Source organism: Salvelinus alpinus, chromosome 17 (assembly GCF_045679555.1).
Source record: "Salvelinus alpinus chromosome 17, SLU_Salpinus.1, whole genome shotgun sequence".
Lineage (NCBI taxonomy): Eukaryota > Metazoa > Chordata > Actinopteri > Salmoniformes > Salmonidae > Salvelinus > Salvelinus alpinus.
In genome coordinates this window covers 28,408,054-28,420,343 of record NC_092102.1, presented here as the reverse complement: position 1 = coordinate 28,420,343, position 12,290 = coordinate 28,408,054, and the positions used below count along the sequence as shown (strand labels likewise).

At 41.5% G+C, this 12,290-nt stretch overlaps 1 protein-coding gene across 2 annotated transcripts in view; it reads right to left on the bottom strand.

Moving 5' to 3' along the window:
• The window catches only part of vps13d (vacuolar protein sorting 13 homolog D), a 64,619-nt gene extending 61,178 nt beyond the window's left edge, over window positions 1–3,441 (bottom strand). For both annotated transcript variants that reach the window (XM_071348385.1, XM_071348386.1), the window contains exons 1-3: window positions 2,884–3,441; window positions 821–1,012; window positions 518–595 (exon numbers count right to left, since the gene is read on the bottom strand). In XM_071348385.1, the coding sequence (XP_071204486.1) occupies window positions 518–595; window positions 821–917 (175 nt within the window). In that variant the 5' untranslated portion in view covers window positions 918–1,012; window positions 2,884–3,441. The remainder of the gene's footprint in view (window positions 1–517; window positions 596–820; window positions 1,013–2,883) is intronic.
• Window positions 3,442–12,290: the final 8,849 nt, after the last annotated feature.

Below are 12,290 nucleotides of genomic sequence, written 5' to 3'. Positions count from 1 at the left end.
TGAAGTGACTAAATGAACATTGCTCAACCTGAAATAGGACTTTTGTGAACTTGTATACTTTCTCAGTATAGCTGTCATGTACTGTGTGAAATGCATTGTGTTGCTGTTGTGTATTTATTATTGTATGTCTAAGAACTGTAGACTGTTGTCATACTAATCACTGTGCTGCACTGACTACACAATCACTGGTTTGGTTGAAAGAAATGCATGTTGAACCATTTATTTCCTTTGCCATTATGGTTGCATGCTTGTTACCTGACTAAATAAGGAGTAAACTGACTAAATAAATAATGATTGTTGACGTTCTTTTAGTGAACAAAAGGTCAAACAAGCAGTATTGATCAGCAAGGACTGGAGATAAGTGTGGTGAGTGCCCAGAAATTAAGGCCAATCTTTTGCTCAACTCATAATAACTCATATTGGGCATATTGAGTTTAATTATATATTTTTGATATAGTTCTTGTGAATGTTTTCAATGATAACCTTTTATCAGTCAGGCTTTTGATGGATCACTCACCTGCTTTGACCTCAAAGGGCAGATCAAACTCTCGGAGGGCATCTTTCCTTAAGGGAAGGTTCTCCAGCTCCACCGCACCTAGGAAGACAAGGGTTTCAGATACAGTGCTACAGCTACAGTAAATGCATGATACATTATGATATTTATTGTGCTATATTGTATACTGCAGGGATTCTCGTAGCATAGTACGTTGAAGAGCTGTCAAATTCAATGAGGGTAAGAGCGAGGATGATGTCATCATAGAAACTGATGGTGGACACCCTGAGGCAGCCTAACGGACACACAGACAGACAGAAAGGGTACCTTTGAGGAGGGCGATGGAGAGCTGGTCTGTATTTAGGTTGCTGACATATTTGCCTAGGTATGTGTTGAGTACCCAGGCAACAAGTCCCTCCAACATTATGAAGGGTCAGGGAGAGGGAAGGTGTGGGGGGAAATCTTGGATGAAAAGGTCTGGAATCTTGGAGTGACAGCCTCTCCAGAATAACATGAAATCTGGTAAAAAAAAAAAAAAGTAAATACAACCAAACATTAAAGCAGCATGGCTTAAGTCCTCATTCTATAGTGAACTGGTATGTGGCAACACACATTATTTAGAACAAAGTTATGTTGCAATGCAATCTTAACACCTGATGGTGCTCTTGGCAGTTTCCCTGACAGCTAGCCTAGATACTAAATCTGACAGTAGCTAACTAGCTAGGCCCTCTAACGTTAGCTAGCCAACTAGCATGCTACCAACCTTTCAAAACATTGACTCAAGTTTGGCATTAATTTTTTTAGAGCTAACGCTACACAAATGCCAAGCTAATGGGCCATTCAATGTCATTTCAGCAAGCCAGGACACCCACCATCTCAGATTGTTCTGAAATCGTTTCTGATTTTATCTGAGAAATTAAGCTAATGGATTGCACCCAAATTGGACATTTGTATAGGATTCATATAATATTCAATAAATATAGTACCCAACATCCAATTTGGACCAAACTTTTTCTAACAGTGAGTAAGACATGAGGAATTCAAAGGATTTGTCAATATCCACCCATGGACCCCACACACCCCAGCCAATCCCAACCACAAGTATACAGTATTAGTTATCTATGTCTGACAAGTAGTATGGAGCTGTGGCTCTGAGTATTGTTTCTTCATCAGAGAAATGTGTCATTGAAGTTGTTAGGTTTATGTCATATCCTGCATCCTGATAATACCAAGTTCTACATTTACATTTAAGTCATTTAGCAGACGCTCTTATCCAGAGCGACTTACAAGTTGAACTAGATGGTGCTGTTCCTGCTATTAGGTGATTTTTTAAACATATTAGTTTAAGCAGTCTATGGACAAGGTATGACAGCAACCCATGCTTTGGTTTTGTTTACCTGGCCAATGTTTTAAATGCAAACGTTTTGTAATTTGTAATAAATCCAATGCATGTCAATGGTACCTATATTACCATTTTAAAAATTCATATCCAAATCTATAAGTAGCATTATTGCCTTAATCCATTTTCAGATACTTTAGGATGATTTGAACATTAAGTGTGAAAATACTAATATAGGTACCATTGAATTGCATTGGATTTGTGCCACAAATGCAAAAAAGTTTGCATTTGGAACAGTGTAACAAAACTAAAGCATGAGTTGCTGTCATACAATGTCAATAGACTGCTTACGGGGTTAGGAAACCAATGTCATTTTGTACCCTGTTAGCATTGAGGGTTCTTTCAAACTTTTCACCTAATAGCATGAACAGCACCATCTATTGATCAGAACCTGGTCATATCAGGATGTAGGATGGGACATAAACCTAACAACTTCCATTACCATGTTTTCTTAACAGGGGAAAACATCACCAAATTAACTGGGAATTCATTACATAAGATGAAGAAACAATACTCAGAGCCGCACCTCCATACTACTTGTCAGACACAGAACTGTTACTATATATTGGGTGTTGGGGTGGGATTCATGTGGGGTGTCCGTGGGTGACGTTTGACCATTCCTTTGGATTCCTCATGCCTAACCCATTGTTAGAAAACAGTTTGGTCCAAATCGGATTTTGGGTACTATATTTACTGAATATTAATATATGAATCCTATAAATAAAAATTGACACTTTGAATACAATCAATTCTAACAGAAACAATTTCAGGACAATCAGATGGTGCGTGTCGAAATCCTCTTGTGTTTTTTGAAGTGGAATGACCCTAACGCCAAACTATATTCTAGGCAGATATCACAGGTCGTTTCTGTTTTGACAACGATAACTACTGTGTCACTACTTGGATAAATCAGATAACGTAAGCTAGTTAGCGAGCTAGTTATGGCTAAAGTTGCCAGCCCAGCTGCCAATGATTTTAGAAGACAACTTACCTTAAGCTAGCTAGTTAACTAGCTAGTTGTTAATATGTTTGAACCCATGATACAGTTAGTCCGATTCGGTGTGTCAAAAACTCAAGAGAAAAGAATGACAGTCGAAAGGCGCCGTTAGCTAACCACCTAGCTAGCTAGTTATCTTACGTAGTGTTCTATTCAAAAGCCTGACATGAAAAGTGACTGGGTGGACAATGCCCTTGCTAGCTATCTAGGACAGTCACCCACCGTTAGGGCGAAAGACAAAAGAAGTGAAAAGTCCGCTGTCAAAAACTCAACACAGGAATGCAGACAGCACACACACTAGTCGACAAGGAGAATGCTAGCTAGCCAGCTAAACTGGCCAGGCAAGCTTCGTTGGATCTTATAGCATTAGCAGCAAGACAAGAGCGAGTAGACAGTCCTTGCTGAATGTAACGAAAGTTACCCACAGGACGTGAAGCTAGCTAACTGTGATCATAAACGTCTTCAAATTTTGATTCGGACTTCACCCCCACTAGCTGTCAGCAAAGTCGCGGGCATTAGCTAGCTGTAGGATTGCTTCCTTGTTTGGCAAACGTTCCAACAGGGACTTTCCTGTCACGTGATAAAAACAAATACGTTTTGAGACATCATGCACCGCTAGCCACTGAGGACCCCTAGTGCCTGGAAGTGGAATTGATCTGAGATTTTTTGGATTGTCTCATATTTACTATGGGCTTGAGCGACACTAAATTCATCAATAATTAAACATTTGAGCCCATTTCAATTTCCTCAGAAATAGCAATTATGTCATTTATGGCTCAACAGTTGACCAAAATGTATTACTATAGCTTTCCCATAGAGATGCATTTAATTCTGTGATCCTGCTATCTAGCTATCATCACAAGGGGGTGCAATTTGTCCGTTAGTTATTGGTGCTGCAGTCTGATCTACAAATCACCTGGCATACCTAACAACTTTCCAACATTCAAAATGTCAGAAACTAAGGAGCTTTTATTTCCAGGCATTAGGCTGATACATTGTAGCCTAGTTGTGGCATATTCCATGGGGGAAATAAATTACAATAGACCATAAACTGTTTAAATTGATGACATTTTACTAATTCAACCAAATTGCCACAGTGAAACAGTTATGTTGATGAATTAAGTTGAAATAACAAGGAAACTATGTTGACAAAACTCATCTTTGGCCGAAGTAGATGTCCAAAGTAGAATATGGAGTGGGTGTGTTTGGAGTGGGTGTGTTTGCCAGGAGCTGTATCTTAATAAGTCAAGAGGAAAGAGGAAAAGATAGCTCAGTGCAATCCATTGAGGTTTTAAGACACCCTTGAAGAATATAGCCTATAACTTGGTATAATTTCATTCTTTCAGGTTTTCATTTTGTCTTTTACCATATTTTTATGATTGAAATGTTAAACATTTTATGATATTTTTTGTAACCTTTGTTTTTTATTATACTGTAAATTGTTTCAAAAAGTGTAAATGCACTTGTAAAAAAGTTTGATTTGATTCTTCTACCACATGCTGCAATAAATTGGCCTGTGCAACGTTGTCACTGGAAAAAGTTTCCAGTTTGTGCTGTTCTATAGTAGGTTTACAGAAATGCAATCTTGTGCGACCAAGTGCCAATTCTAATCCCAGGGCAACATTTACGTCTGGACTAACACCATATCTATTAGATTCCCATGATTCCCCCATCATCCATCCATCCATCCCTACTGTCATCATCTACAATGACTCCCATTCTAGGCCCCACTGTGTTTCAAACCTCTTGTATAATTACTTGGCTGGCCTGATCCCAAGAGTTCATCAGATAACATATACACACACAGACAGACAGACACGCACACACACAAAACCTACATCTTAATGATTTCCTACTTACTTTGGCTGTAGTCGATTCACCAGGAAAGGATATAGTTCCCTTACTAAGATACTAAATGATGTTAGGTTGAAAATGGATTGGTGTATTGTTTCAAATAATGTGGTTAAATTAGTTATACAAGGGCTGAGACATATAGATAAGAGTAAACAGTGTAATAATCACATAATTAAATACAACACATTAATTATAGCATCTCTATGGTAATAACCACACTAGGTCTCCCCTATAGTATATTCTGCAAGCATAACCCCCCATGTTTCCCCATCTCCCATCACCGTCCAGCAGCATTTAGTCCTGGCAGATGTGAATCTTCCCACAACACTACCCCCATAAACCCCACAGGCTGGTCCTGTGCCACCACATAATCCAAGGCAAACCCACAGGGTCAAAGTAGGCCATCTGTTCCAGCTCACAGATCTGTAACCCTCCACATCTGGACACTGCAATAGGCGAGGCAAGGGGAAGATGGAAGGCCCTCTCTCTCTCTCTCTCTCTCTCTCTCTGGGCTTTATTGGCATGGGAAACATGTGTTAACATTGCCAAAGCAAGTGAGGTAGGTAATATACAAAAGTCAAATAAACAATAAAAATGAACAGTAAACATTACACATACAGAAGTTTCAAAACAATAAAGACATTACAAATGTCATATTATATATATGCAGTGTTGTACAAATGGTTAAAGCACACAAGTTAAAATAAATAAACATAAATATGGGTTGTATTTACAGTGGTGTTTGTTCTTCACTGGTTGCCCTTTTCTTGTGGCAACAGGTCACAAATCTTGCTGCTGTGATGGCACACTGTGGAATTTCACCCAGTAGATATGGGAGTTTATCAAAATTGGATTTGTCTCTCTCTCTCTCACACACTCTCACACTCTCTCACTCACACACACACCAGTCCTGTCACAACAGCTCTCTGATTTCTTAATGTGTTATTTGAGATGATTATAATCAAATCAAATTGTATTTGTCACATGCAGCAGATGTAGACTTTACTATGAAATACTTGCTTACGAGCCCTTACCAACGATGCAATTAAAAAATTATAATAGAAATAAAAATAGTAACACAAAAGGAATAAAATACACAAGAATGGAGCTATATACAGGGAGTACCAGTACCAGATCAATGTGGAGCGATATACAGGCAGTACCAGTACCAGATCAATGTGGAGCTATATACAGGGAGTACCAGTACCAGATCAATGTGGAGCTATATACAGGCAGTACCAGTACCAGATCAATGTGGAGCTATATACAGGCAGTACCAGTACCAGATAAATGTGGAGCTATATACAGGGAGTACCAGTACCAGATCAATGTGGAGCTATATACAGGGAGTACCAGTACCAGATAAATGTGTAGCTATATACAGGGAGTACCAGTACCAGATCAATGTGTAGCTATATACAGGGAGTACCAGTACCAGATCAATGTGCAGAGGTATGAGGTATTTGAGGTAGACGATACTGTATGTTCATGAAGGCAGGGTAAAGTGACTAGGCATCAGGATTGATAATACAAGTCAAATAAAGAACAGAGTGGCAGCAGCATATGTTTGTGTTGTGTCGGTATGCGTGTACGTGTTTGTGGTGTCGGTATGCGTGTGTATATATGTTTGTGTTGTGTCGGTATGTGTGTGTATATATGTTTGTGTTGTGTCGGTATGCGTGTGTATATGTGTTTGTGTTGTGTCGGTATGCGTGTGTATATGTGTTTGTGTTGTGTCGGTATGCGTGTGTATATGTGTTTGTGTTGTGTCAGTATGCGTGTGTATATGTGTTTGTGTTGTGTCGGTATGCGTGTGTATATGTGTTTGTGTTGTGTCAGTATGCGTGTGTATATGTGTTTGTGTTGTGTCGGTATGCGTGTGTATATGTGTTTGTGTTGTGTCGGTATGCGTGTGTATATATGTTTGTGTTGTGTCGGTATGCGTGTGTATATGTGTTTGTGTTGTGTCGGTATGCGTGTGTATATGTGTTTGTGTTGTGTCGGTATGCGTGTGTATATGTGTTTGTGTTGTGTCAGTATGCGTGTGTATATGTGTTTGTGTTGTGTCAGTATGCGTGTGTATATGTGTTTGTGTTGTGTCAGTATGCGTGTGTGTTGTGCGTGTGTGCGTATGTACAGTATTGTATGTGAATGTGTGTGGGTTTTGTGTGAGAGTGTAGTGTGTGTGAGTAAGTGTATATTATAGTGTGTATATTTAGACTTGTGAGTCAGTGTAAGGTAGGGGCAGTGCAAGTAGTCCGGGTAACCATTTAATGAACTATTTAGCAGTCTTATGGCTTGGGGGTAGAAGCTGTCTCAGAGCCTGTTGGCCCGAGAGCCGATGCTCCGGCACCGTTTGCCGGACTGTAGCAGAGTGAACAGTCTATTGCTTGGGTGGCTTTAGTCTTTGGAAGTTATTGGGGCCTTCCTCTGACAACGCTTGACATAGAGGCCCTGAGCTTGGCCTCAGTAATTGTTACGAATCCCTTTGGCCCGACAATCTAGGGGGGATGGTAATGGGACCCGTAACACAACTCATGCAAATTATTATAGTGACAACGTAACAGTGAGAACACAAAATAACCACAGACAACTTAATTACCGTCAAACACTAAATGTTTATTTATAAACACACGGTAAATGGGGGGAGCAGGAAAAGGGGCTGAGCGGGACCCAAGGAATGAAAGAATAATAATTCAAAACACCCCTAAGCTAGACTAGCCTACTTCACAAATAGCTAACTAACTAACCAAAAATACAGGGGGTGGTCCGCCCAGTTCTAACTAGTGTTTTTAACAGTATTTAACTACGGGTAGTGTAGCCCAAGGGCAACTTGTCTGGTTACCCCCTTTTCCCCACCATCAAACAAACACTCAAACACCATAACCAAAAACAATACTCACAGATGGAGACCAAGTGACATGTAGCTGCAAAACACACAAGCGATCTACAGATAGAAGGCATTTACAAAAGAGATTGAGCTGGGGAGAAAACAACTGACAGGGGTTTTAAACCAAGGGAAAGGGACTGTGATTGGGTAAGGGAAAAGGAGCAGGTGTCTTCTGATTAGCGACTGATTGATGACTGATTGGGGAATGATGAGGGTCACCTGTGAGTAGGGGAGAAGGAGAGAAAAGAAACACACAGGATACACACAGAACACTTGTATCCGTAACAGTAATGTACTGGGCTGTCCACACCATCCTCTGTAGCGCTTTGCTGTCGAGGGTGGTGAATTTGCCATACCAAGCGGTGATGCAGCTAGTCAAAACGCACTTGATGGTGCCGCTGTAGAACTTTTTGAGGATACGAGGGCCCATGGCAAATCTTTTCAGCCTCCAGAGGGGGAAGAGGCGCCCTCTTTACGACTGTGTCGGTGTGTGTGGACCATGTTAAAATCAAATCAAATCACATTTTATTAGTCACATGCTTTGTAAATAACAGGTGTAGACTAACAGTGAAATACTTACTTGCGCGTCCTTTTCCAACAACGCAGACTTAAAGATAAAAAATTATATTCTAAAAATTGAAATAGAGGAATAAATACACAGTGAATAACGAATAACAATAATGAGTATAAATAGCATGACTGTATACAGGAAGTACCATTACCGAGTCAATCTGCAGGGGTAAAAGGTAATTGAGGTAGCTATGTACATATAGGTAGGGGTAAAGTGACTAGGCAACAGGATAGATAATAGACAGTAGCAGCAGCGCATGTGGCGAGTGTGAATGTGTGTGTGAGGCATCAGTATGCATGTGTGCAAGTTATGTGTGTTGGCGTATGTAGTGTGTTTGTGTGTATTGGGGTGTTAGTGTCAGTATGTGAGTGTGTGGGTAGAGTCCATTATGTGTGCATAGAGTCAGTGCAAGAGAGTTAGTGCAAAAAAGGGTCAATGCAGGTAGTCTGGGTAGCCATTTGATTAGCTATCTAGCAGTCTTGTTTAGCAGTCTTATGGCTTGGAGGTAGAAGATGTTCAGGGTCATTTTGGTTTCAGACTTGGTGCACTGGTATCGCTTGCCATGCGGTAGAAGAAAGAACAGTCTATGGCTTGTGTGGCTAGAGTCTTTGTTAATTTTTTGGGCCTGGTATAGAGGTCCTGGATGGCAAGGGGCTCGGTCCAGAGATGTACTGGGCCGTACTCACCACCCTCTGTGTCACGTTCGTCGTATACATAATGAGCGGGCCAAGGCGCAGCGTGAGTAGAGTTCCACATATTTATTAAAGTGAACCTTCAAAAAACAACAAAGAATAAACGAACATGAAGTTCGTAGCGCACATAGCACTAAACCAAAACGAAACAATATCCCACAAACGCAGGTGGGAAAGGACCACACTAAGTATGATCCCCAATTAGAGGCAAAGATCATCAGCTGCCTCCAATTGGGAACCATACTCACACCAACATAGAAATACAAGACTAGAACACCCCCTGGTCACACTCTGACCTATTGCACCATAGAGAACCCCAAGGGCTCTCTATGGTCAGGGCGTGACACTCTGTAGCGCCCTGTGATTGGGTGCCTTGTAGTTGCCGTACCAAGCAGTCATGCAGCCAGTCAAGATGCTCTCAATGGGGGTGTGCTCGCCCCTCTGTTTCCTGTAGTCAACGATCAGCTCCTTTGTCTTGCTGACGTTGAGGGAGAGGGTGTTGCCCTGGCGCCACGCTGCCAGGTCTCTGACTTCCTCCCTATAGGCTGCCTCATTGTCATCGGTGATCAGTCCTACCACGTCGTGTCGTCAGCAAACTTGACGATGGTGTTCGAGTCGTACGCGGCCATGCAGTCGTGGGTGAACAGAGAGTACAGGAGGGGACTAAGCACACACCCCTGGCGGGTCTCAGTGCTGATAGTTAGCGTGGCGGATGTGTTGTTGCCTACCCTCATCACCTGGGGGCGACCCGCAAGGGAGTCCAGGAAGTCCAGGATCCAGTTGCAGAGGGAGATGGTCAGTCCCAGGGTCCTGAGCTTGGTGATGAGCTTGGAAGGGACTATGGTGTTGAATGCTGAGCTGTGGTCAATGAACAGCATTCTTGAAAACCTTTTTTAAAAACACAATCCACCTGCATTGAAGCCGCTCAACTATCCAAGACCCCCCACAGTCCGCCCCCAAAAACCTCCACCTCCAATGGATGTGCAACAAAAGCCTAAAGCTTACAACAGGCAGAAGTTCCCTTTCAGCACATAACAGGCTTGAATGTATGCAACCTGTTGCTCCATTAATCACACTTTAACATGGGATTGCGTGTACACAGAGGTGTATCAGAAATATTGGCAATGTATAGCATAGGAAAGAAGATCATGCAGGTTGTGTGGGCTCTGGCATCGTGCTTCCTTCTTGTTCTAACCGCTGATTTCAATCATTAACACCGTACTGGATCAATATCATTATCACCGGATTTTAAACTTAAACTGGTTCTAAGTAGTTTGTCACTTATTGGTGTGTCACGCCCTGACCATAGAGAGCCTTTTATTCTCTATGTTGGTTCGGTCGGGGTGTGACTAGGGTGGGTCATCTAGGTAATTATATTTCTATGTTGGCCTGGTATGGTTCCCAATCAGAGGCAGCTGTTTATCGTTGTCTCTGATTGGGGATCATATTTAGGCAGCCATTTCCCCTTTGTGTTTTGTGGGATCTTGTCTATGTATAGTTGCCTGTTAGCCCTATTGTTAGCGTCAGGTTCTGTTTTGAGATTTATTGTTTTTTGTTTTGCTGTGAGTTTCACCTAGAAATAAAAAGATGTGGAACCCAGATCACGCTGCGCTTTGGTACAATCATTATAACGATCGTGACATGGTGCTATGGCAGTCAATCTTGTCATGGCTTTTGTTACAGTGTCCTGAACCTCAAGTCACTTCAATCCCTTTTATGGACCTTAGAGAAATTATTTATACTGTTCAACTCACTAAAGGTGTAGCATTACTTCCAATTTTCTCTGCAATTAACCCTGCGGTGTAAGCTACAGTGGGGGGGCAGTGACGTAGCAATTTTGAAAGCTCTTCCTCAGTGGTAGTTTCGGCTTCCGAACTGGCCTCCAGCCATGTAACCATGGTGACAACAGGAATTCAGAGGATGCGGGAAAATCCAAATGTTCTGCTGTTCTTTCCCCCCTCCTCTCTCATCCTACTTCTATCCATTCTGTATGGTGACTCAGCTAGCTGCATGGCACTGGCAGGAAGGCTCACCCTCCCTCCACTCTCATCTTCATCAGTGGCGTGTTGGTCGGAGGTCTGTTCTGACATCACACCCCACTGTTGATCCATTTGTTTTGTTTGTGTCCATGCCCACAGGGTACAACTGTACTCCGTCCAGTTGTTTTACAGCACATCTCCCTTCGCAAAGATTCTCTAACAGCACGCTGACTCCCAGTGCATGATGCACTATTTCCGTGTGTATAATACTGTAACATCAAGATGGAGCATAAGACTTGATGAATATATGTTATTTTTATGATGTTATGAGTTAGATACCACGAAATGAGAAATTTTACAAACATTATCTTCAGAGCAATATACACGATTGTGTTATTGGGTTAAACAAAACCTAGAAAATGATAGGCCTATTGTCACGTTCCTGACCTGTTTTCCTTTGTTTTGTATTTGTTTTAGTTGGTCAGGGCGTGAGTTGGGTGGGTTGGTCTAGGTTTGATTTTCTATGTTGGGATTTTGTGTTCGGCCTGGTATGATTCTCAATCAGAGACAGCTGTCAATCGTTGTCCCTGATTGAGAATCATACTTAGGCAGCCTGGGTTTCACCTGTGTTTTGTGGGTGTTTGTTCCTGTGTCAGTGTTTGGGCCACACAGGACTGTTTCAGGTTAGTCACGTTTGTTGGTTGTTGTATTTTGTAGTGTTTGTTGTTTTCCCATTAAAATATGAATACTTACCAATCCGCATCTTGGTCCGATCCATGCTCCTCCTCGTCTGAGGAGGAGAACGACTACGACAGCCGTTACACCTATAGTTAATGTTTGTATTTATATTAAGTGATGATCACTAAATCTTTTATGTACAGTTAATCTAGAATTGTTACTGTACTGTTATGACATGGGAATAAGACCTGGCCCTGAATGGAAATTAAAACATCCTTGGCAGCTCTTCAAAATGAAATTGAACAGCTAGTGTTCAAAAACACCACAAACTTCTATGTCTCTCTGTTCTGTGGCGTGTGATGTGGATGCCAGCTTTAGCATTATGGCACCTGTGATTATTGGACCGAAGAAACAGATTTAATTGAGTGTCAAGGGCACCCATATGGGTCCTTTGGTTGGACAGTGACAGCAGCTCCTCACATTGAAATGTTTGTGTACATCCAGGAGCCTGGACTAAAGCAATAATGGAAAAGTGTGGGCCACTATTTCAAGCAATAAGTGTCAACAATTTTCATACATTGATTGTTTTTACTTGTTTTGTTTAACAGAGAAAAATATAATTGTATTATACACTGAACAAATATATAAATGCAACATGCAACAATTTCAAAGATTTTACTGAGTTGCTGGATTTTGGCAGGAACTGGAACGTGCTGTTGTACAGTACATGATCCAGA